The sequence below is a fragment of the Platalea leucorodia genome, assembly GCF_965183815.1.
Source record: "Platalea leucorodia genome assembly, chromosome: 5".
Classification (NCBI taxonomy): domain Eukaryota; kingdom Metazoa; phylum Chordata; class Aves; order Pelecaniformes; family Threskiornithidae; genus Platalea; species Platalea leucorodia.
Window position 1 is genome coordinate 32,670,858 of NC_138827.1, and position 23,210 is coordinate 32,694,067.

Here is a 23,210-nt window from a genome sequence, read left to right on the forward strand (position 1 = left end):
CAGGGGTCCCAGCAGGTGCCCGTGCCCCGCCACCCTGCAGAGCACCGGGGGCTGCTGCCAGGCTGGGTGCGGGTCCCCCACCCGGGTTTGGCCCTGCTGCACCCCTGTCCTCAGGGACGCCCCCTCCCTGCAGGGCAGCTCCGGCCACTGCCAGCCCCAGGGTGCCCGAGAGGACAGGGAGGTTTTGCCCCCTTTCTGTCCCCCCTCTGAAGCTTGGGTGACGCTTGGCCCCAGCTCCCCTAAAGCAGGGGTGTGGGAGCACCAGTCCGGGCAGGGCACAGCTGAGCTGGGCACTGCTGGTGGACACCAGGCTGGCAGACCCCTGTGAGCAGTGGGGATGCTCCGTACCCCCTCCAGCTCCTCTCCCAGGGCTGAGCCGGGGTGCACCCGGGCAGAACCCCGTGTAGCCGGTGGCACCAGCTGCTTGGCACTGAGCAGGAGGGGGCTCGGCCGCCCACCTCCCGTCATGGCTCCATCTCGCCTCGGTCCCTCATGGCCATGTAAAACCGGGGGCACCTGCCTCCGCCAGACCCTTCCTCCAAGCATCGGCACTGCTGTGCACCATGAGCTGGGGTCTGCCGGCATGCATCGAGCCGGGGCCGAGCTGGCAGCCCCCTCCTCAGCCGATGCAGCTGCACTCGGCCGCCGAGAGCTTCTCCACCGTCTGCCACGTGTTCTGCACGTCCATGAAGGAGACGGCCTCGTAGCGGGTGGGCCGGCAGCAGGGGTGGCTGAGGACCCGCTCCTGTGGCCCTGGGGAGATGAGCTGCTGCCGCAGCAGGCTGCCCAGCGTCAGGTCGTAGTTGCTGCGCGCCCGGTGGCAGGACCCGCTGCAATACTTGAAGAGCACGATCTCGTCCGAGTTGAAGCCCAGGCCCAGGTCGCGCACCTTCACCATCAGGTTGCGGATGTGGCAGTTGCGCCCGCGGGCCCCCCGCGGGGGTTTCCGCGCCCCCTTCTTGGCTTTGCTGGTGCCTGGCGGTGAGCGCTCGGCACGCAGCAACAGGTCCTCTGCCAGCTCCACGGCACCTGGGCCACCCGTCGTTGCATTGTCCCCTGCATGTGGAGGGGATGGCACCGTCAGACCCCATCCCACACCCGCTGCCCTCCTGGGGCCCGCCGAGCCTGCCTGTCCCACACCGTGACCTGCAGACCCCTCCTGACCGCCCGCCATGGCACTGGCGGGGTGCCCACGGGGTGGTGGGGTGGGTGGACGCCCGGCCAAGCAGCTTCTCATCCCCAGGGCTCTGCCACCATCCCCAGCATGAAGCACGGGGCCCCATGCTTTCAGCCCCCCCTGCCCAGCCCCGACGTGCAGAGGCAGGCCCCCATGGGCTGGGGCTCCCCTCAGCAGCTCCCAACCCACCCAATGCCCCACGCTCGGGGCCACTGTGCCCAGGCTGGGGGTCCTGCCCCAACACACACCGTACAGCTGGCTCCAGGCAGCGGTGAGCGGTACCTCCACGCCGTCCTCCACAGCCGGGCTGGCAGTGGCCATGCCCTGCGGCGTGGGGGCCGCATCCAGCGTCTCGTTGCAGTGTGGGGTTCGCAGGGTGCCCGCGGCCAGCCCAGCCAGCAGCGAGAGGATGGCGAGGAGCCCCCACAGCATCCCCTCCTGCGACAAAGCACAGCACAGCAGGGTGAACCCCGGCCAGGGTCCCCACACCAGGGATAAGGCTCCATGAGCTGGGGATGGGGACGGGGACACGTGGTCCTGGCCATTGTGGCCAGCCAGGCCTGGGCTCACCTTGGGCTGCAGGTGTGTGGTGGGTCCTGTAGGTCTTGGCTCTGGTGGCCCCGCTTGCTGCTCCATGCTGGCTGCAAGTGCAGAGGTGGGGGTCAGCGCCCATGCAGAAGGGATGGGGTGGACATCGAGCTGGCCGGCTGGGAGCTGGCACATCTCTCCCCTGCTCCTGCCAAGCATGCCATTCCCTCCCCTTGTCCCCCTGCAGCCCCTCCTGCACCCCATGCATGCCACCCCAATCCCCTCCCCACACAGGCAGGCACCCTCACCACCCTGTGCACCCCATCCCGGAGATTTGGCAGCTGGGGCAGCCCAGCCTTCGCCCAGCACCTCTCCTCAGGGGGACGCAGCTGCCTCCTCGCAGGAGCGGCCTGGGATGCCAGGCTGGGCTGTGAGGCAGCGGCTGGGGCTGGGAGAGCCACGGGGGGGGCCCTTTCCCATGGCCCTTCCCTGGGAATGTTTTTCTTGCTCGTGGTGGGAGCCTGACCTTGGAAACTCCAAATCCATTAGTACAGGGTCCCTGGGTGCAGCCACCCCCTGGCCCCATGCTGGCTCTCCTGCCCGCTGGCTGCAGGGAGCTGGGACGCGCGGCCCCAGAGCAGCCTGGGTGAGTGGGGCCGTGAGGGGCAGGATGGGCAGGCAGGTCTCGTGGGGACATGGCGGGGCATGGGGCACCATGCTGGGCTCGCGCAGTCATTCACCCCAACGCCACTGCCCAGCACCCGCTGCCCCAGCACACACAGGGGAATTCGGTCCCTGCCGTACGTAGTCCCAGCGGAGCAGCAAGCACGGTCTCAGGGGAGTGATGTCCCGTGGGAGGTGCAGGGGCAACTCCCAGTCTGCAGCCACACGTTGCACCTCCTTCCCCAACTCCCCTGGGGTGCGGGGAGGCCCCTGTCCCCCAGTGTCCCAAGCCAGGATCCCACAGAGGTGGCTCCCAAGGGGGCTTTAACCCTCCTTGGCCCTTCTGCTCCATCCCCTGTCTCTTGGGACGGGACTGTCCCCTTGGAGCTCGGTGGCATCCTGCAGGGGGGAGTTCCCCTGTCCTCTCCATGGCTTTGCCCTGGCATGTCTCAGGTGCTTCCATGGCAAAACTGGGATGGGACATGCTGAGGAGAGTGCTCCTGGCCAAAAAATGAAGGGACACAGCTGGGCACCACTGGGACAAGGAGACAAAATCAGTTCCCCCGGTCCTCCCAGCACCTCAGGAGATGGTCCCCAAGTCCCGATTGCCGCATCTCATGCCACCCTACACTGGCCGTGCCATGGCAAGGGGCCGTGATGGGCACTGCCAGGCCCACGTGCCTCCTCCGGGGGCCATGCACGGTCAGGATGTGCCCCCGGTGCAGGCAGGGCTGGCACCAGCCCCCCGGCCCCGCCAGCCGCTGCAGCCGGGCCAAGCACAGCCCACGCAGCGCGTTGCTCCCGTGGCAGCCCGTGGCCCCACGCCAGCCGCTGACGCCAGGTCATGGTTTTCCCAGGCCAGCACCCCTCGAGGGGCCAGGCGAGGGTCCCTGCAACCCGCTGGGAGGGGACGGGCCCTCCCCGGTCCCCACTTCCCGCGGTCGGCAGCCCCACCGCGGCCCCTCGGCCCCAGCATCCCGGCGGGACAGGACGGGACGGGACGGGACGGGACGGGACGGGACGGGATGGGATGGGATGGGACAGGACGGAGCAGCCGGTGCAGTTCAGGCTTCTCCCGGCCGGCGGCAGCACGGCCCCGGGCTCTGCGGCGGGAGCGCTGCCGGCGGGGCGCCGGGCGAGGGCAGCCTCCCTTCGCCCCCGGCAGCCCCGGCGCCGGGGCCACGGACGTGCCCCGCCAGTGTCTCCGCAGACACGGAGGCCCGTCCCCGGGGGCAGCTCCCCGATCGCGCAGGACCGCAGCCCACGCTGGCCCCGCACCCCCGCTCGGCCCCAGCGTGGGCAGGGCTGAGCCAAGCTCCTGGGCACCCCACGGGGGTGCCAGACCTGCACCCCGCACGGCAGACCCCCAGCTCCCGCATGGCGGGGGGGGATCTGGCTGGGGTCTGCCCCTGCCACGGCTGCAAGAGCCCAGCTGGGCCGTGAACAGGCACGGGAGCCCTCGCCAGGGGCAGGATCAGGCCCATCCGTGTGAGGACCTGCCTGACCCCCCGCCGCATGTGTCCCCCGCCCGGGGGCTGAGCGGCAGCATGCTGGGGTAATCCCCGTGCGGGTCACCCCACGCCCACCCGCGCAGAGCCCCGCTGCCCACGGGGCGCTGGGGAGCGGGTGCCCCGTGGGCCGCACCAGGCCCCGGGGGAGGCAGGGGCCACTCGCGAAGCGCATCCACGGGGGGCCAGCGGCTGCCCCAGCCCCGGCGTGAGGGTCTCAGCTCACGGAGGGGCGGCTTTGGGAAGGGGGCTCTGCTGGGGCCTCGCTCGCCACCGCTCGCCATGTCAGCCCTGCAGCCGCGGGGGGATGCCCGGAGACCCCCCCACGGGCACCTGCGGGCACGGGTGGAGCCGGCGGAGACCCGGCATCCCACCGCGCTGCCCGTGGCAGGAGAAGCGACGGGGGGTGTCCAGAAATCAACCCCACGTGTGACGCGGAGCTGGCACCCGCCCCGCAAAGCCGTGGGAGGCCGGAGTCGGACACGTGGGGCACACGGGCGAGACCAAACTCGGCCCGAGCCCGGGGAAAGCAGAGCCGGGGGGCGCCGGGCAGTGCCGGCCCGGGGACCCCCGCCCCGGGGCTCTCCCCCGCCCACCGCCTGGGCCGCCGGGGCACGGACCTGCCCGACGTGCCCAAAGGGCCGGGTGGGAGCCCGGGGAAGGGGCGGCTGAGACCGTCCCGGTGCCCCCCGGGCACCCGCAGCGGGGTCCCGCCTCTCCCCGCCCGGGCAGGGAACCCCGTCCCCGCCGCGGCCCCGAGCGCTTCCCGCCGCCGGGCCGGGCTCGGCACCGCGGGAGCCGCCCGGCGGGGACCTGCCCGGGGGCGGCCCGAGCCCCCTCGCCGCCCCGCGGGTTTTGCCGGGGGGGCGGGCGGCGAAGCGGGCCCCCGGCCCCCGGCCCCCCCCGCAGCCCCGGTACGAGCCGCCGCCGAGGCCCGGCGGCGCCGGCAGGCTGGGGCGGACGCTGCCGCCCGCCGCCCCGGCCCGGACTCACCGTGCCCGCGGCGGGGACCATCCCCCGGGCCGCCGCCGCCCCGCATCGCCTCCGCTCCCCGCCGCCCCCCGCCGCCCGCCGCCGCCGCCGCGCCGGGGCGGGGCGCGGGCGGGGGCCGGCGCTGCCCCGCCGGCACCGGCACCGGTTCCCGCCGCTGCTCCCGGTGCCGCTCCCGCTGCGCCTCGGGGCGCGAGTCCCGGTCCCCCTGCGCCCCGGGGTGCGGTGCCGGTGCCGGCGGCGGCGGGCGGGCGCGCAGTGCGGGGCAGCGGCGGCTCCATCCCGCTCCCGCCGCCGCCGCCGGTGTCAAATTCCAGCCGCCGTCACCTGACCGGCGGGGCGGGCACCGGCACCGGCACCGGGACCCCGATCGGCACCGGCAGCAGGATCCCGACCGGCACCCCGACCCGCACCGCCGCGGCACCGGGACTCCGACCCGCACGGGCGCCGCGACCGCCCCGGGAGCAGGACAGCCCCGGGATCCCGCCAGCAGCAGCACCCGCAGCCCGACCCGCATCAGCACCGGCTCCGCGCCGGGACCCGCACCGCCGCCGAGCTCCCGCGGAGACTCCTCGCACCCCGCCGGGAACGGCACCGGCACCCCCGGCGGCACCCGGCCCCCGCCCCCGCCACCTGCCCGCCGGCCGACCCCCGGGCCGGCGGACACCTCTCGGCACCGCCGGGCAGGCGGCCGGGCAGACGGACACGCAGCCCGGACGGACGGACGCCCCCTGAGCGGGGCTCCCTTCCCCGACAGCCCGGTCACAGCGCTGGCAGGACAGACAGACGGACACCCCCGGGGGACGAGTTCAGCCCTCCCCCCAGCGCTCCGGGAGCCGAGCCCCCGCGGGGACCCCACGCCCTCCGTCGCGGGGCAGAGCCCCACGGGGAACCCTTGCAGACCGCGGGCCACCCGCGCCCGTGGGGAGCCGGCGGGGATGGGTTTGGGGGGACAGGGCGGGGGCCATCCCGGCAGCGCCGGGGCCGCGGCGGGGCTGGCCGGCGTCCCACGCACCCCGAGCCACCGCGGGCCACCGGTGCGCCTGGCCTCCGCGTCCGGCCTCGCCGGAGGAGGAGTCCGGCCTCCCTGCCCTGCCTCCCAGCCCGCCCGCGCCCCGCGGCCACGGCCCACGGGCGCCCCGCGGTCGGGTCCACCCCGGCGGGGCCGCCCGCCGCCGGGCTCCTTACCTCCGCCGTCTCCCTGCCTCCCTCCGCCGGGGCCGTCGCAGGCCCCGGGGACATGGGGGCCGGCTGGCGAGCCGAGCCGAGCCCGTGCGAGTCCTTACGTCACCGCCCAGGGCCCTCCACGTCCATCCCGGGGCTCTCGAGTGCTCCTTGCAAACGTGCCAAATCCCAGGGCCGCCTCCGCTCGGCCCCGCTTCACACGTGCTCCCCTGGCCGGAGCCGGCCGCCGGGGCACAGCCCAGGCCGGGCGAGCCCCCCGGGGCCAGCCCTCATGGCCCACCGGCCCCCCGGGCCCAGCCTGCGGCGGGGTCCGGAGGCGTTGGGGCGGGCTGCGCGCCCCGGGATGCTGCCTGCCGTGTCATCTGCCCCGGCAGCGCTCAGCCGCCTCGGCGCAACCTCCCCGGGCTTATATAACTCCCCGGTTGGAGCGGGGCCAGCGGCTCGATCGCCGGCTGTGCCGTGGCTGCACGCCGGCCCCCGGGTCGTCCGTGGGGTCTGCCTCGGCGCCCGGGCCCCCCGCGTGGCGTTAACTGCTTCCCCGCCGCACGACAGCCCGGACCCCACGGCCCTGCGGCAGGGAGGGCCGGCCAGCGTGTGCGAGCCACCGGCAGAGCCAGCCGCCTCGTCTTGTCTCATCTCATCGGATTATCCAGCGCGGGGTTGACAAGTCCCGTGTCCCTCCTGTGGCATCACCTGCCAGGGAATGTGCTGACACAGGCGGCGCTGGCTAAGCCGTCCTCACCACCGCTAGCAGGGACGGTGGAGGTGGCACGCAGCCCGAAGCTGCTGCCCCTGCCCTGGAGTGGCACCCCGTGGCCCTGCTTCCCCCCAGCTCCCAGCGCAGGGAGCCTGGCCAAGCCTGTGGCCGTGGGTGGCTTCGCGCCTGCTAGCGGGACTGTGTGGGAGGGTGGGCTCTGCCGTGGGGCTGCACTGCTGCACGGCCATGGCCTGAGGCTGCTCCCATCTGTGATGCCCTCATGGGAGCTGGCAGAGGTGATGCCCTGGGTGCCTTGGCCCAGCAGAGTTTTGGAGGCCCAGGAGCATCCCTGGGGTGGGGAACGAGATGGGGGCACAGGACGGGGGACAGGGAACAGGGAACAAGATCCTCTGCTTTGCAGGGCTGCAGACTAACGGGGCTGCCTGCTTGGAAAGTTTCCGTGCAAGGCACGTCCTGCTCCGGGTTGCCTGGCTGTCCCCATGGGGCTGGGACTGGCCACAGCCCTGCCTGTGGTGGGCGAGCTGCCCAGGAGGGGCTGCCAATGGAGGGGAGGGCTGCCTCCCCACGGACAGCCCTCGGGGCTTGGAGGCGGCCCCGGGTGCTGGCTCACCCCACGGTTACCCTGTCCCCTGCGGCTGGGCTGGTCCTCAGGGCACAGCCGGGAGCTGCTGTGGGTGTGATGCTGGTGGTGGGCAGGGGGCTGCGTGGGGCGTGGCACAGGGGGATATCCAAGGGACCCCATACAGGTGGGTCCACGGTGTCCCCGCTCTTGTGAAAGTGGTGGCTGTGCAAAGCTGTGCAAAGCCTGGCCTCCGTCCCCTTCCAGGTGTGTCCCCTTGGTGGCTGCTACCCCAGACACCTGGGGGCTCTGCCTCCCTACTCTGCCCCTGCCCCTTGTCCTGGGAGATGTGACCTCGCTGCTGCTGTCATCAGCCCCACTGATGTCCTGCCAGCGGCACCTCCTGCCTGTCCGCCCGAGATCGTGGTGGCAGGAGGTGGCACGTCCCAGCGTTGTGCCTGAATCTGGGCACTGCTCTCTTCCCTTGGGCTCCCACGAGTATCGGCCCTGCCCTGGGGAGTGCTGAGCCTGGGCTGGGCCCCACGGGGTGCTGGGGTGCAGGGCAGGGTCCCCGGCACCACGGGTCTCTGGACAGATAGGTGACGTGCTCCCTGGCTGCTGCTGGCAGCGGCTGGCTTGGTGCCTCCCAAGGCACCTCCTGCGTCAGCCTGTGCTCCTGCACCCCCAGGGCTGGGGCGTCCCTGTGTCCTTTGTCTGGTCCGGAATGAGCCCTGCGGGGCCAGGGCCCGCTGTGACATCTGTCCTTGAGGGTGCCACCCTTGCGTGAGGCGGGATGGGGGTGATGCCGTCCAGCCAGACGGCAGGACTGAGCACGCTGTGGCTGCTGCCGTGCCTGTGCGAGGCCATGGCTGGGTGTGACAAAACATGTGTGGGAGAGAGCTGTGACGCAGATGGACCTACCGGTTGCATCGTCCCCATCTCAGCAGTGATACGGCTGGCTCCTTTGGGGACACCTGCTCCAGAACAAGTGTCCTTGTCTCTGCTGACCTGAACCTCCCACGGGCTGCCCGCATGTGCCCCAGTCCCAGGCTCTGCGCTCTCCCCCTCCACAGCCCTCCCAAGGCCAGGACGGGGCACAGGCCACCATTGGGGCTGGCACAGCCCCATGGCAGCGGTGGCCCTGCTATTTAAGGGCTGGGAAGAGAGGAGGGCAGGAAGGAGGGACTGAAGCAGCTCCAGCATCTCTTTTCTGGGCGGCACCTGGAACTTGCAGCCCCACACCAGGGAGTTGCCCTGCCACACGCAGGGGAGTTGCCTCTGCGGGCTCCCATCGGTGCTGGCAGGAAGCTACCCCTTGTGTTCAGGAGCTGGCAGGTCTGGCAGACAGGTCACCCACCTGGAAGCGGCCACCCCGTTCCCCTGGGGCAATGGGACTGTCCCCGACTCCTCCTGTGGCTCTGGAAGCCCTGTGGCGTCGCTGGTTACGCTCCTTGCGCTGGGACCTGGCAGGTGTCGGAGCCGGTCACAGCCTTGGCCCCCGGCTTCCTAAACCGCTTCCTTCCTGGACACTGGGGTGAGAAAGTCACTTGGCCGGACACCTGCCTTTGTCAGGGCCGCACCCAGCCCTATCGCTGCTGTGACCCTTGGCGGGAAGCCACCCCGCTGGCAGGGAGTCCTCGAGAGAGCAGGCAGAGTCGCAGGCAGCCCGTCTGCTCCCCGACATGACATGTACCCAACCTGCGAGCCCTTCTCCCACCCCTCAGGTCACCAGCGAGGAGGAGCGCAGCCCTCTGCTGTCCCCAGCGCCAGGCCGGTGGCATCGGCCAGCTGCAGCTCCCGGCAGCTGCCTCTGCGCTACCGTGCTGGAGGAGTCAGCGGTGAAACCAGGCTGGGGACAGCCCGAGCAGGGGAATCCCTCTGCCTCCCCTAGAGAAGGCCAAAGGCAGCAGAAGAAAGAGGCCAGCCAAGCTTGTTTGATAGCTTTATTGCTTCTGTGATATGACTGAATTGATGTGACATAAGCCGGCTTGGAGGAGCCTGCAAGACTCTTGCCCTCCCTGCCTAGAGGGGAAATTAAAAAAAATCGCAGAAACTAAAACTAATTTTAAAAACTCATTGAGTTCTTACATCTCAGCTTGGTACAGTACTGGCGAGCGCACTGGCCTTCGGAGACAGTCCCTGTGCAGGCTGTGCAAGGAGCCAGTGCCCGGAGGGGCTGGGTCATCCACACCGAAGGACACGTCTCTAATACTGTGTGTGACGCACGCTTGGGCCGATGGCAGGTGCCGTGCTGGGGCCGGTGGAGCTCAGCATGGTGGCCGCCTCCCTGTCAGGCAGTCTGGAAGCCCTTGCCTGTCCCCTGGTGCTGCCTGTACCCAGCCTGCCTGCCCCTGTTTGACACAGATAGCCCTGTCCTGACACCTTCCCTCTCTCCCAGCAGCGCCTGCACTGAGGGGTAAAGCAGCATGGCAGGGCAGGGCCTTCCCGCTGCTCCCTCCCAGGGAAAGGAGATGCTGGAAGCCCAGGGCTGAGGGATGCTGGGCCGCAGAGGATCCCGCTCCTGCCTCGTGCTCCCTGGCCGTGGTGCCTCCGTTTGGCACATGTGAGCTTCAGGCTGCCGCACGGCCAGCTCTAATGGGGTGAGCTGGTGGAGGGAGCCCAATGCCAGGGTGGCGGGCGCTGGGGAGGGCTGTACGCCACAAATGCATGAGCAGCCTGTGCTCATGGTGTGGTCAGCGCAGCAGCAGCTCTCTGGCAGCCCCTCTCCCCTGGAGAAGCACATGCTGGCTGGCCTGCAGCTCCCCAGACCTGCTCTTTGCACCAGCCGGAGCAAAACCCTGCTGCGGGAGTTGGCTCCCCGACCTCTCTGCACTTCCCCAGCCTCTCTCTAGGCACGTTCCCTGCCACCCAAGTGGCCTTTCTGCACCGCAGCGCGTCAGAGGCGCCAGGCAACCCCGCTCTATATTTAGGCTGTGGAGAATTCCCCTGGGCTCTCCCTTCCGAGCTGAAAAGGTGAGTCACTGCGAGGGAGAGGCCAAGACTCGCATCCGTCCCACTGACCCTGCTCTGACCCGCGTGCACCGCTCCGAGCTGGCAGGACTGCAGCGTTTCGGAGGGCGGGAGGTGGCTGCAGGTGCACATGGGGAGGCAGCCAAAGGAACAGCATCCAGGAGTGAAACCCAGCACTGCGCACTGCGTTTGGGGCTGGGGTGCACAACCCCGTCGCCCAGCTGTAGGGATGCTCCATGGGTGTGCTTGCCCCACCAATGTCAAAGGGGACAGTGAGTTAGAGGGGAGCCTTTGGCCCCCAACAACCTCTCATCCTCTCTTTCCTTCTACTTGCAGGTGGTCCTGACCCACCACAGTCACCCTGGGCCACGCGCTCACCTATTCAGCCAGGGCACTTCTGCCTGGAGACCCCCACCAAGGTGGAGGGAAGGGCTTGGAGTCACCTCCCTGGTCTGCAGGGACAGCTTCCCATCAGGACCTCTCCCTGGCCGTGGTGGGGAGCTGGGACACCAGGGAAAGCAGAGCAGGGGCCATGCTCTCTCCTTGGACCTGGAGCCAGTGAGCTGGAAGATAAAGGTGCCCCGTAGCTTTGTAGTGCTCAATGAAACGGACTAAATCAAATTAGTGTCATCACAAGCCTCCATGGGGGTGCTCCCCCCAGGGGGTGGAGAGGAGCCCAGCATGTACACCAAAGGCTCTTTACCCCCCTCCTCCTCCTCCTGGCTGCAGCCACGAGCTCTCTGGCATCTCAGTTCACTGTAGCATGCAGATGTGGCCCATCACCCTGTCACTGCCCCAGGGCTCCCACAGCAGCTGGTTAAAGACCCAGTTCCAGCACCAAGGCAGAGGGCAGGTGCCCACCCTTCCCCAGCCACAACCTCGGCCAGGTCCAGCCCAGGCACCCCCACTGCCACCATGGCAGGGACTCTACAGACGATGGTCCCAGGTCCAGGCTGACACCCAGGAACTGCAAAGGGAGTGTCACCTCGTGAGAGCCATGGAAATCCAGTCCCTTGGGCTCCTTGAGCAGGAAAAACAAATTGGGGGAGAATATTCAAAGGAGTATCTGCCACAGCATATGCTCAAAAACCTGCTGGAAACCCCAGTTCTCCATGCTGGAAACCTCACAGAGCATCCTGGGGGGGAGGCATGTACTGGGGGGGGAGCAGGGACCGCCTGGCTGTGAGGCCAGCGGGACAGGGGAAGGGACATGGGGAGGGGAACGGGAAGGGACAGCCTCCCAGTACCTGTCTTCTGCGGCCTGGAAGAGGCAGGATCTTTGAGCTGCTCCCAGACTACAAGGCAAGCAGCAGCCATGACCAGAAGCTGGACAGGACTTGCCCCTGAGCAAGCTCCTTGGCTATGGGCACACCACGCAGGAGAGGCTCCTGAGGGGCACATCCCATGCCAGTCTGTGGGCAGCACTCAGCACCATATCCTGAGAGCCGCCTCTGTCTGCAGCCTGCTCTCAAACCATTCCATGCAGGTTGCTCCTCTGCCCCATGCCTGGGTCATTGCCTGCCCCTCCTGCACGTCCCCTCTGGGGTCTCGGCCCCAGAGCCACAGCCCCCTGCAAGTCAGCAGGAGCAGAGGCGGCCCAGGGGAACCATTAGAGCCCTGCTCTGAGCATCCCTTGTCCATGTCAGGGCCATGTTCTCCCTTCAGCTCAGAGAAAGGCAGACTGCAATCCTCAGGCTACCTCAGCTGCAGTGCCAGGACCATGAGCCCAGCCAGCACTCCTCCAGGATCCCCCCTCCACTGACCCCAGCACTGGCTGGCTGCACGGCGGTGCCTTGACACACAGGGACTCGGCTTGGGACAGCGCCCATGGGTGCAGTCCAGCCTGCTCCAAGCTAGGAGAGCGCGGGAGCCGATTTCCACCTGTAACCATTCCCCTGGCAATCTCCCTTCTGCCCATGCTCTCCAGGTGGATGAGACCACCTCACTGTCCTCTCACTCGGCCAGGTTGCTCAGTTTATTCCAGCTCCTCTGAAATACGTATACAAATCAAATGTGCAAATACTGCATCTCGGGACCAAGACGGCAAAGGAAGGGATGTCCTCCTGAGAGCAGGAGGAGCAGCAGTGCTAGAGCAGCCCGGGAGGAGCCTGGAAATGAAGTGAGCAGGGGCCGAGCAGAGAGTGAGGGTTCCCAGCAGGCCCCTACCCGTGCCAGCAGGCTCCATCATCACTGAGGTCACACATCACTTAAATAGGGAACATGATCGAGTCTGGAACGGAAAACAAACATCTTCGTCGGCCTGCTCTCAAACTGTAAAGCTTCAGATCTCTGCGCAAGATCTGACCTTCTTCCAAAGAATAAATTACTCCTCTCCCACACAAAAATAAAGTGAGATGCTGTCCAGAACCGGTGACACCAATCTGCACAGACTCCATGGCGGCCCTGCACAGCAGGCACAAATCAAGAGGCCTGAAAGCCTTGAGCACAATGAGGCAGGTTCCTCGGTGCCGGGACAGGCAGGAAGGTGGGGAGGGTCTGCTGCAGGCAGAGAAAGCCATCAGCTCCCCACTCCACCTTGGGGTCAGGGCAGAGGCAGAGCAGGGCAAATGGTTACGGAAAACGCAGCCAAGTGGCTGCTGCTGCTGCTGCCTCTATGCAGGAAGCAAGGAAAAGTGCAGAAAAACAAACCCATGCTCATCTCCATCCAGAAGCTCCAAGTGGAGAATGAGAGAAAGCTATTATTCTCCCTTCGAATTATAGCAGCACCAAGGACACCGAAGTTTTGGACGGATTTGTTTTCCTGGGGAAAGGTCTGAGGCCAGTGACAATGCAGATGGAGCATGGAGAGGCCAGGCTTTTTGCAGGGCTGTGCACAAGCAGACTTTGCCTTGCACCTTGGTATTTCTAGTACGATTCCAGCAGAGTTTCTTTTAAAAAATAATACTTTGTACATTCAGGCATTGCTGCCTCGGGGCAGCGTCACCTCCCATTTGGCACAAACCGTTTTATTCACAAACCTTTCTTCTCTCTCCTGAGTCTTTCCTGTTTAATTCAGGATACAGAAGATCCGTCTGCGATGCAGAGTTCAAGAACTGCCCGCTCAGCCCCTTGCCCACCTCCTGCCAGCTCTAGGCCTGGAGGAAGCTGATGCAACCCTCATGCAGACTGGCAATGTGAGAGGGTCTTCCCAGAGCACCTGGGCATCTCTGTGTGTCTTCAGTGAGGTGGGATTCTTGCGAGGGGGCTGCCAGTGCCTGCTCCCAGAGCTGCAGCGTGCGTCTTTGTCTCCTCCCTTGGAGGCAGTGGCTGCAGCCACTCAAATCCCACTGGTTAGGTCAGTGATGACTCGGGCTTTCACCAGCTTCCGCAGGAACTCCTTCTCCCGCTGGATATTGTGCGTCCAGGACTGGAAGGAAATGGGAAAGACAGGAGGTCAGAAGTTATCCTGGCCAAGCATGCTCCCATTCCCCACGTTATGGGAGACCCCAGCTGGGGCAGGGCAGTGGCTTCTGCCAAGGAGACAGACCCTACTGCAGACCAGAAGAGCCCTTGCAGACCAAGGGCCTTCTCTTATCTAAAGCTGATACAGCCAGCAGGGTCAGACCCGTGTACCTGACGTAGGGGGTCTCCCCATGGGCTGGGTGAAGTTTTTTTGGCAGGGTGAGATCTGGGCAACCCAGGTGCCTTGAGCAGACGTAGCTGGTTACAGTGCCCTCCCAAGCCATGGCACACGTGAGTCCAACAGCACATCATTAATGGTGATGCGTGCTGGGGAACAGAGCTGGCAGAGGACACAGTGGCAGGACACGTTGTACCCACATACAGCTCCCTGCCAAGGGAGGTCTCTGGAGAATGCATGGGGGTGCATGCAGCTGAAAAGCCCCAGGACAAGCCCCATCAAGGCCAGCTCTTGCCTCTGCTAGCCTTATCAAGAGGAAATCACACGCTAAAGTTTACGCTAATACAATGTGAAGGGTGAAATGGTCACGTCTCCCAGCCAGGCACTTCAGAGCAATGACTGCTATAGCTGGTCTCAGCCCACCCAGATGTGTTCCCTGCAGCAGGCTTTAGTCGTGATCAGAGCATCTGCCATCACCCCCCTGTGCTGGTACTATTAAAGCACTTAATGAAAGCAGTAAGTGGTTTGTCCCCTGGGGAGACCAAGGCAGAGCAGGGAAAAGCAACTTTCCCCAAAATCTCCCAATAGGACAAGAATCCCGGTAAATGAATCCAGGTCTCCAGCACAGTGCTCTGGCCAGCAGGTAATCCGAGCTCTAAATATCATCTGGACCATGATAAAATCACTCTACAGGAGCCCTCCTGAAATGACCTCAACCAACAAAGTGCTAGCCCAATGAGCCCTCTGAGGGCACTCTGTCGTAGGTATCTAAACCCAGTTTACTCACTGCAAAACTGTGGGCACCTGCCTGCAAAGCACTGGTGGCATCCATCACACACAACGTGCATGTGGCTCTCCTGTCATCTGTGGGTGTCCTGTCCTGTCCACGACAAGCAGCTCTCAGTCACGACTGCTGACTGCGTGGCACAGGCAGCCCCGGTCATGGCATGGAGCCTGCTGCCAAGAGGCCCAAGGGACTGAAGGTCCCTCTCTAAATCTCCAGCACATTTTGGAAATACCTCTCTTGCTGCTACTGTGCATTGACAAGCCACTTCCATCCCCTCAGTGCACAGGAATGACGACAGTTAAAGCTGCTAAGGAAAGTTCAGGCAGGTCTTACCTTGCAACCTGTGTTCAAAAGAAGTCTTTGACTTCCTCTGCTTCCAGTGACACTGTTACCTGAATGCTGCAAAGGGTGCACCAGCACCAGGAACAACAGGGCCACATGTGTTAAACTGTGCTGGTGCTCTTTAGGACTCTGAAAATGCAGAAGACCCTGTCTCTAAACTGAAAAGACTCTGCCCAGAACCAACTCAGCGCTTGGCTTCTGCTAGCTTAAAAGCAGAAACTGAAAACTGGCACTGGGAAGAAAGCTGGCTCGTAAAAGGAAAAAAGGATGAATTTCAGAAAGCAGCAGTGGGAGCGATGGTGGTGCAGAGCAGAGGGAGCTGGCAGAGCAGGGCTGCGTGTGCCTGTCAACTGGAGCCAGGATCCCCCAATGTACTGGAAACAGTCCCACATGTGGCATGTCAGCGGGGGGGTCCCGGGCTTGGCCCCCGCCACGCAGCAGCGTCTCTTCTGACAACACAGCCCCTTGCTAGGAACGCACGGCACCGGCAGACGCAGCCAAGCGTGCGTGCGCGCTCCTGCCAACAGGCAGCGAGCAGCTGTCTGCTGGCACAGAGGCCACGCTGGGAACACCAGGTCTCGATGGATTCACTTACATCTGGCTGGGCTTGTTGTTCAAAGCCTATCTGGAGCACCAGGGAGCCTGATGTGCCTGACACGTCATAGCACAAGCTGATCCCTCCTTCCCGTCTTTCAGCCTCATCAAATGGTATAAGAAGCCAACTGGTTTCACCCAGTACAACCTGCTTGCGTCCCCTGGTATGGACAGTAACAGGGGAAGCAGCTGCTTCTAGGCAAACTCAAACCACCTAAAACCTCACTGCAGGCCACATCCAAGAGCCTGAAGAGACAGCAAGGGGAAATCTGCTTCATGAATGGTACAAGTGGAACAGGAATTTAAGTACAGGAGGTGGATAATAAAATTTTAGGCAATAAAATTGCAGTCTCTCACATTACGGCTAGGTCTGGCTCCAGCACTGACTGCAAGGCTGCTGGCAAGACCTATAAACTTCTGGCTGTTCAGCATCCAGGCTGCTCTATACCCTGGGCACTGCCACAAACTCCTCTTTCCAAGCAGAAAGCCACATATGTAAGGGAATTCAGCCTCCCATTTGATCCACGGACCTCAGTGCTGTCTGCGGCTGTTCTCAAGTGTTTTGTGGTTGAATGTAAGACCACAGAGGAAGAGGATTCCCTGGTGAGGACGGGCTTTCGTCCCCCACAAAAAGCACTAGCAGAGCGCTCGCTTGGTGTGGTGCTGCTGCCCCCGCGCCTGACAGCACCACGGGCAGGAGGGATGAGGCACGTCTTCAACACCAGCTCGAGTTACTGATTACAGGAGAGGGACTCACCCCACTGACAGACAGAGCTCATCAGGCAAAGGAAGCTGCATTCCAGCCCCAGCGGCAGCAGCTGGGAGAAGGGCCGGAGCAGATTTCTCAAAACTGCCAGAGAGAGGCAGGCACCTCACTCCCATTGCCCTGACAGGTGAAAGGCAACAAAATACACCCTAAAACTCAGCAGGTTTTAGGGTGCATACACCCTAAATAGCACCCTGGGCAGCACACACTGCCAGCAGGGCCTGGCAGGCGGCAGGGCTCTGTGAGCCGGCTGCAGGGTCTTATGAAAAGCCAAGCCTTGGCAGGCTCAGTTTGCTTTGGGGCCAGGACCATGTTACGGCTGTTGTAAGGGGAAGTTCTCTTTTGCTACCCCTCCCTGGGTAAGCTGAGGTGCCCTGTGTAACCAAGCTCACGGGCAAGCTGTCCTGGAAATCTTTCAGCTGACGCAGTGTCCTGAGCTGCAGCAGGATGGTAAGAAAGAGGCAATGCTTCAGCCACCCGCATTCCCATGGACAGGGCTGTGCTGTCAGAGTGCTCATTTTGACATTTTAAGCAGAATGTTGTGAGCAGGATCCACACCTGGAGAAGGATTACATGAAGTGGCTGCAATGCTGGTGGTTTATTCCTGCTGCTACAGCAAAGAGGCCTTCTCCTGCCCTCGGATGCTGGATACGCTTTGGCTGTGCCGGCAAGATGCTCACTGTCCCTTCTGGCTGCTTTGACCCTCTCTTCCCGTGCACACCGAGCCATTACTGCCTCATTTCCTACTCCTGTATGCCGCATTATTCACATTGATAAAGCTCCTGCCCCGAGTCCTGAAGCTACACCTCAGCATCACAAGCAGAAGACTCCAGCTCTTCTCTCATGAATCTGCACCTCCAGACAGCAACAGAGCAGCTCGGAGCATTCACTGCCACCTCCACCTTCTTGTCCCTGCATGTCACTACCACCACTGCTCCTGCGACCTGGCAGACTGGCTCTGCCCTCTCCCCCCTCCCCTCGCATCGAACAGGCAGCTGATACAGCTCAGAACCATAGAATCATTTAGGTTAGGAAAGACCCTTAAGATCATTAAGTCCAACCGTTTGCTTCCACTTGTGCAAACAAACGGGCTGCTTGTCTGAGCCCCCAGCCGGAGTAATGAACTCCTGGGACCTCCACCAGGAACACTGCAGGAGGCTCCAGAGCCCTCCTCGCTGTTTGGGGATCAGGCTGGGATTTCCTTTGCTTCGGGTCTCTCTCTGATTAGTAGATGTTTTCTCTTTTCAGTGCAGAGAGAAACAGCAGGAGGAGAGTCACTCTGCAAGCAGATGCACTGTTATGGCTGTCCATCCCAGAGAGGTGGCAGTGGGTCTGAAGTGTGATCGTTTGGTCACAGTTATTAGATCAAAATTTATCATCAGTTAAAGCCACCTTTCAGCGTTATGCAAATGCAGCAGCCCCAAACCACCCGTCCTTTTTTAACTGACGACTCCAAAAGGAAGCACAAAACATCCTCTGTCCCTTCAAGAGAAGCCAAGTAGAATGTTTTAAGACTAAGAAAATGTTTCAGAGACCAACCCAGGAGGAAGGTAAGCTCCCCATCTGTAATCAATTACAATCAGGGAATGCCTCAGCTTCAGAGCACATTAGTCTTATCAAGTATATTACAATATCTTAAAATACAGGAAGATTAAATCACAGAGAGTGAAGTCAATGAGGAATGCATTCAAGAAAAACAGCAAGTTGTAAGCAGGAGGTTTCTCAGTTCTGTTACATCCTCTGTATTTCTGAAAGTCAGCAGCATTTCTCCCTGAAAACCTGCACAGAAACCACAGCAGCAGCAAGAAGTGCTACTTCACTGCTAACAGTCGGTTTCCAGTCTCCATTGGTGCTAATTTATCTCTACCTTTAACCTGCACTGCCTTGTCTCTAGAGCTGCTTATTTTTCATGATTCTGCCTTGCCCAAGCCCTTGCTCTGGTCTTGGCACGGTGCCCACGCACACTAGGTGTTTTATGGCCATCCCTGAGCCGCAGTTTCGCCTCCCAGCGCACCTCCCATGGCACCAGTGCCCTGCCTTGGTCAGTCCCCGTTGCTCAGTCCATCCGCCAGGACATGGCAGCACCGCAGACCGCCCCGTCCCGCCTGCACCCCTCGGGAGTCACACACACTGAAACAAAAGGGAGGGCTGGGCACCCTCCTCTTCTCGTGTTTAGGAAAGATTTACTCACAGCTCCTTTAAGCCCAGTCATTCTCACACCAACTTGAAACTTTAAACAGCTCTTTTAGCTTCTGCTTATTCTTAATACATACACACAGAACAACTGTATCTCTTCTCAGTCTTCACTTTACCAAGCTGAACAAGCCATGTTTTCTTTTTCCTTCTACCAAAAGAGGCTGTTCATTTCCTCTATGAAAACTGGGAAATTTCCCAGATGCGTCATAGCTTCCTCTGTCCCTATTTACTCCAAATTTCCTTCTCGGGAAGCAGAAAAAGGGCTCACCATTGCCTCATGGAGAGGCAATTCTCTGTCTCTACAACAAGTCCTCTCCTCAAGTCTTTCCAGAGCTGTATTTGCCTTTTCTTTCACAGTAACAGCCTGCCACCCTGAATTATCCTGTGATTTATTCATACCTATCTAAGCATTTTCCTCCTCTGCCATTGCCAAATAATGCTTTCCCAGCTTAGTGTCAAAATTTCTGTTATTGCCCCAAACAGCATGACCTTCCATTCATACTCTTAGGTTTCATGCCACCCAGTTTACTCCTGTTCTCAAGGTGCTCATGGTCTTCCCGGATGCTATTTTGACCTTCCTTTGTATTGACCACACCTGGTTTTGTATCATCGCAAATTCCACTTGCACACCATTGCCTTCTGTGCCAAAAATCATGAAAACAAACACCAAACATGACCTCCTGCAGGGGAACTCCCAGCCGTCCATTCAGTGCTGCTCTTTGTGTTCTCCTTTAGAGAGACTATTCACATACAGGTGTTGCACCAAACCATAGCTTCTGAAGCTTCACTAATATCTCACACAGCACAGTATCGCACGCTTAACTGAACTTCAGACAGACTGAGCTACTACACTTCCTCTGTCCCCAGAATGATTTTTTTTTTAATCAAATAAAGGTATTAAACTAGTTTTTGTAACCTGCCTTTGGTAAATCCATATTGTGTTTACTTTCAGGATTTAATTATTTTTTCATTTAAACTCTGCTCTGAAGTTCTGAATAGTACCTGTGAGGTCAGATTAAGAGGTCTGAATTTGACGGGATTATTTTCCTTGCCTTGCTCCCATCCCCCCAAAAAAGAAAGGAAAAAGGTATTACGTCCACTACAATCTAATCCTGTGGAACCACATGTAACCTGATAGATTTATTGAGGGCCTTTTCCTCTGGACTTGCAGCTTAATTGGCTCAACAGCGCAGTGGTTGGAACAGAGATCTCTCAGGCTCTCACGCCTAGTCCATTAGCTTCATGGGCTTTTGCCTTTCACTGCTGATCCAGTCATTTTCTGTTTCTATGAACTTCTTACCGTAAGCCACCCTTTCCCTCACGTTCATCATATCACCCTTATGGAGGTAATATACTCATTCATGTGGTTCCCACTTTGGCTCTTTAATCCCTATGGCTTCTGCTTCCTTCACCTCCCTGGATGCCACAGCCCTGGTAATTCTTTCCCTGTTTCTGTATTATTTGTTTGGCAGCGGGACTGTCCAGTGTTTGTTTATTTTCCTTTGCAAGACCTAATTTAGCTTGACTTTTGCCAGTTTTCACTTTATCCTTGTCCCTTCCAACCATCAGGGTGAAGCCTCCTCACTGCCTGATGCTCTCTCCCACTCCTCTGTTATTTCTAACACCACTGTGCAGCAGTTGTTTATGAAGTTACGTCTACAGCCTTTTCCTGCCATTTCCCCCCTTGCTGCAAACATGAATTGCAGATAATTTTTGCACTTTTGACAAAAAGAAAAAAAAAAAAATCTCAAGTCTACAGTGAGTCCACAAGCTCTTCAGTGCATCTGCTTTTGGTAGCCCGTTCTCCTAGGCTAGGCCTAAATTCAAAGAGGTCATAGTCTGCGCACATGTCGCAATTCCACTGAGCACCCCACCAGCACTGCTGAGTGCCACCACCACCTTGCTTATCAAGCTCCGACCTTTTGGAAGCAAAATCTGAGTTGTAACATCCCTTCTGTTGCCTTTCCATTTAATTTAACCATGAAGGCACTTGATCAAAGGCTATTTCCTAAAACGTCCCTCTGCAAGGTCTTCACGTTTGCTAAAAACAGCTCTGAAAGCCCACCAGCTCTTCTTGTGCCCTCACGGTTGGTGAGAAGAGCTGACCTAGCTAACACATCTTGCAATACCTGGGCTCTCCCCTTGACAGTAATACTGGCTGTCAGCATACATCTGTGACAGTGCAATTTCTGGTGGTACCTAGCACCCCTACAGAGGCCTGTGTTTAATGTTGGGGTCAGCAGCTGGGCTCTAGCACACCCCTGTAGATCTTTTACTGTCTTTTCCTACAGAGATCTTGTCCAAACCCTAATTCTGTTTTTGTCCATCCTACAGCCTTACCTTCCTTGCTGTTATTCCACCTTGCACAGTGGAACCCCATGAGTGTTACCATACTTCTGTCCTACTGAACAAGGCAATACCTGTGCTCTGGTCATGGCTGCTATTCCACCAATCTTTTCCAGATTTCTATTACACAGACACACAGTCCTTATGCACAGGAACAGCATGTGAGGCCTTCGTTCAGCCAAAATGCTGTCAAACAGGTGGCTTTTAAACAAAGACAAAAATGTATAAACCTCATCAGTCATCACTGCCGGCCCCAAGAAAAAGCGCTGCCCTTTCAGAGGTCCCCCTGCCCCAGCCCCTAACCTCCCCCTCCAAAGCTGACCTTCATTTCAGTCTGCACCATTCCTTCTACTCCAATCGCAATTCATCAGCCAGGCTCGAATAGCTGTGTTTTCAGTCTATAAATCACCAGGCTAGACATCTGCCTGGCTTTCAAAGGAGTTTTGTTCTTCTTGTTGGCTACCGCAAACTTTAAGGTACTTGGAGGCCTGAAGCAGCCCAACCACCCCCTCCCAAGCAACTTGCGTTGATTTAAAATGCAAAGGACGGCTTCACAGAGAGAGCCCAGATGATGATAAAGCACTATTGTTTGTGCTTTTATGGGCCGAGACTCCAAACTTGATGTTTGTGGGTTATTCTGAGAGGTAGCTGCTGGCGGGGAGAGACAGAGACAAAGCTGTGTGTCACTGCGTGCTGCAGGCCACCTCCCCTGGCCCTTGTGACAGCCCTTACACAGGCTGAATAAGAAGTGTTACAAGATGGTGTCCTCCAGCATCCCACAAAGACCTGCTGGGGAAGCGGAGCCAATGATCAGAAAGAAGCCATCAAAGGCAGCCGCGCCACCTCCCCCTCGGGTCAGGCAGCGAGTCACTGAAGCGCCAGGCACAGCTGTATCAAAGGAGCTGACACCTCCAACAACATCGGCGTTGGCGCTTGATCTGCTTCTACACTGAAAAGGAGACCAGTCAGCAGCTCTACCACGCGACACAAATGCCACAGATGGGCTCTGGAGGGATACGGGTGGCTTTTAAGCATGCATTCTCCATTTTTACCAACTGCAAGTGCGTGAGGCAGTCTGCACCCAGCTGCTGAGAAGACAGCTTGGGGTGCTCCCTGTGTTGCCTCTGAGGTGACTCCTTGCTCACGTTCTTGCTCCTGCAAGAAATGACCAGGAGACTGAAGCTCACCTCCGGATCACGAGGCTGGGGAAGGCTGTGTGCTGTCAGGCTCAGGGCAGAGCACACGGAGGAGGGATGCTGGGAGCCAGTCTTGTGCTTTGTTCCCATGATTTAGGACAGCCTCCTGCTCTCTGTTTCATCAGCTCCTTACGGATATGTTTTTACTATTCTAAACACTGTCACTTTCCCATCCTGAAATAATTTCTGCCTGAAACACTAGCCTGTTCTGCCATTAGCAATGAAGGTCTATTGTAATCCTTATAGGCAGGTTCATTCATTTTTTAATCTGGAAAAGCCTTCACTCTATTTTAAAATTATTCCCTTTTTCCTCACCTCCATTTCCACGTTTCCTTCCCTATGTTCCCAGTGGACCTGACACTCCTACTTTAATAGAAGACAGTAATAAAATAGAAGACCTGTGCTAAAAATACACTTTTATGCAGTGTTTGGGCAGGAAGCATTACAGGACCTGAGCAAGAAATAAAAATACAATAAACTATATCAAAATTCAGCTCCAATGGACTCATTGCCACGAAAACAGAAACAAGTGAGCAGACACCTTGGCAAGGACTCCATCATTTTCTGTACAGCATTAATGGAAGCAGCCAAGGGTCGAAAGCTGTTGCAAAGTTATTGGGAATAGGGAAAATAGTAACTGAAGGGAGATGACACCCTTGGACATTCTGCATTTTGTAAGTTAAAACAAAGAGACAGGATCAGAGCTGAAAAATCACCTGTGAGAATTTACACAACAGCATGGGGTCTACTGGGCAGTGGTCTCCCAGTAACAGAGCAGAGAACAGCAGAGTGTCTTCATACCACCCAGAAAACCCCTGCTGAAGTGCAAGCCAGGGACTCTGCACCCCTGGCCACGATGGGGAGAAGAGGAGAGACAAGGGAGAAGGTGCTGGGCAGCAGAGCTGGGATGGAGGAGCAGTTTTGTGCTGCAAGCACTGATCTTCCAGCTCACAGCCTGAAACTGAAAGCACTGCACCAGTGCGCTTCCAGAAGCTCTCCGGAGCATGCTTATGAACAGAAAAGGGTCTTCTCCACCAGGTCTGCCTGGATATACTGTAGCTGGTGCACACCGAACTACCCAGGACAGAGGGTAAGGAAGGCATCC

At 60.4% G+C, this 23,210-nt stretch overlaps 2 protein-coding genes across 6 annotated transcripts in view; both read right to left on the minus strand.

The window, feature by feature from the left end:
• Positions 1-619: 619 nt before the first annotated feature.
• ARTN (artemin) lies at positions 620-4,915 on the minus strand (the record flags this gene model as incomplete). 2 transcript variants are annotated; one of them, XM_082312250.1, is made up of 4 exons in its annotated part: positions 620-1,056; positions 1,426-1,615; positions 1,748-1,818; positions 4,870-4,915. In XM_082312250.1, 4 exons carry the CDS (start codon positions 4,913-4,915, stop codon positions 620-622), a joined length of 744 nt encoding a protein of 247 aa, XP_082168376.1. The 2 variants fall into 2 exon arrangements, with proteins under 2 accessions (XP_082168376.1, XP_082168375.1); XM_082312249.1 differs by lacking the exon at positions 4,870-4,915 and having other exon boundaries at positions 1,748-1,969.
• Positions 4,916-12,749: 7,834 nt separating this feature from the next.
• ST3GAL3 (ST3 beta-galactoside alpha-2,3-sialyltransferase 3) overlaps positions 12,750-23,210 on the minus strand; it is a 184,685-nt gene continuing 174,224 nt past the window's right edge. For all 4 annotated transcript variants that reach the window (XM_082311506.1, XM_082311508.1, XM_082311507.1 and 1 more), the window contains one exon: positions 12,750-13,665. In XM_082311506.1, coding sequence (XP_082167632.1) covers positions 13,576-13,665 — 90 coding nt within the window. In that variant the 3' untranslated portion in view covers positions 12,750-13,575. The remainder of the gene's footprint in view (positions 13,666-23,210) is intronic.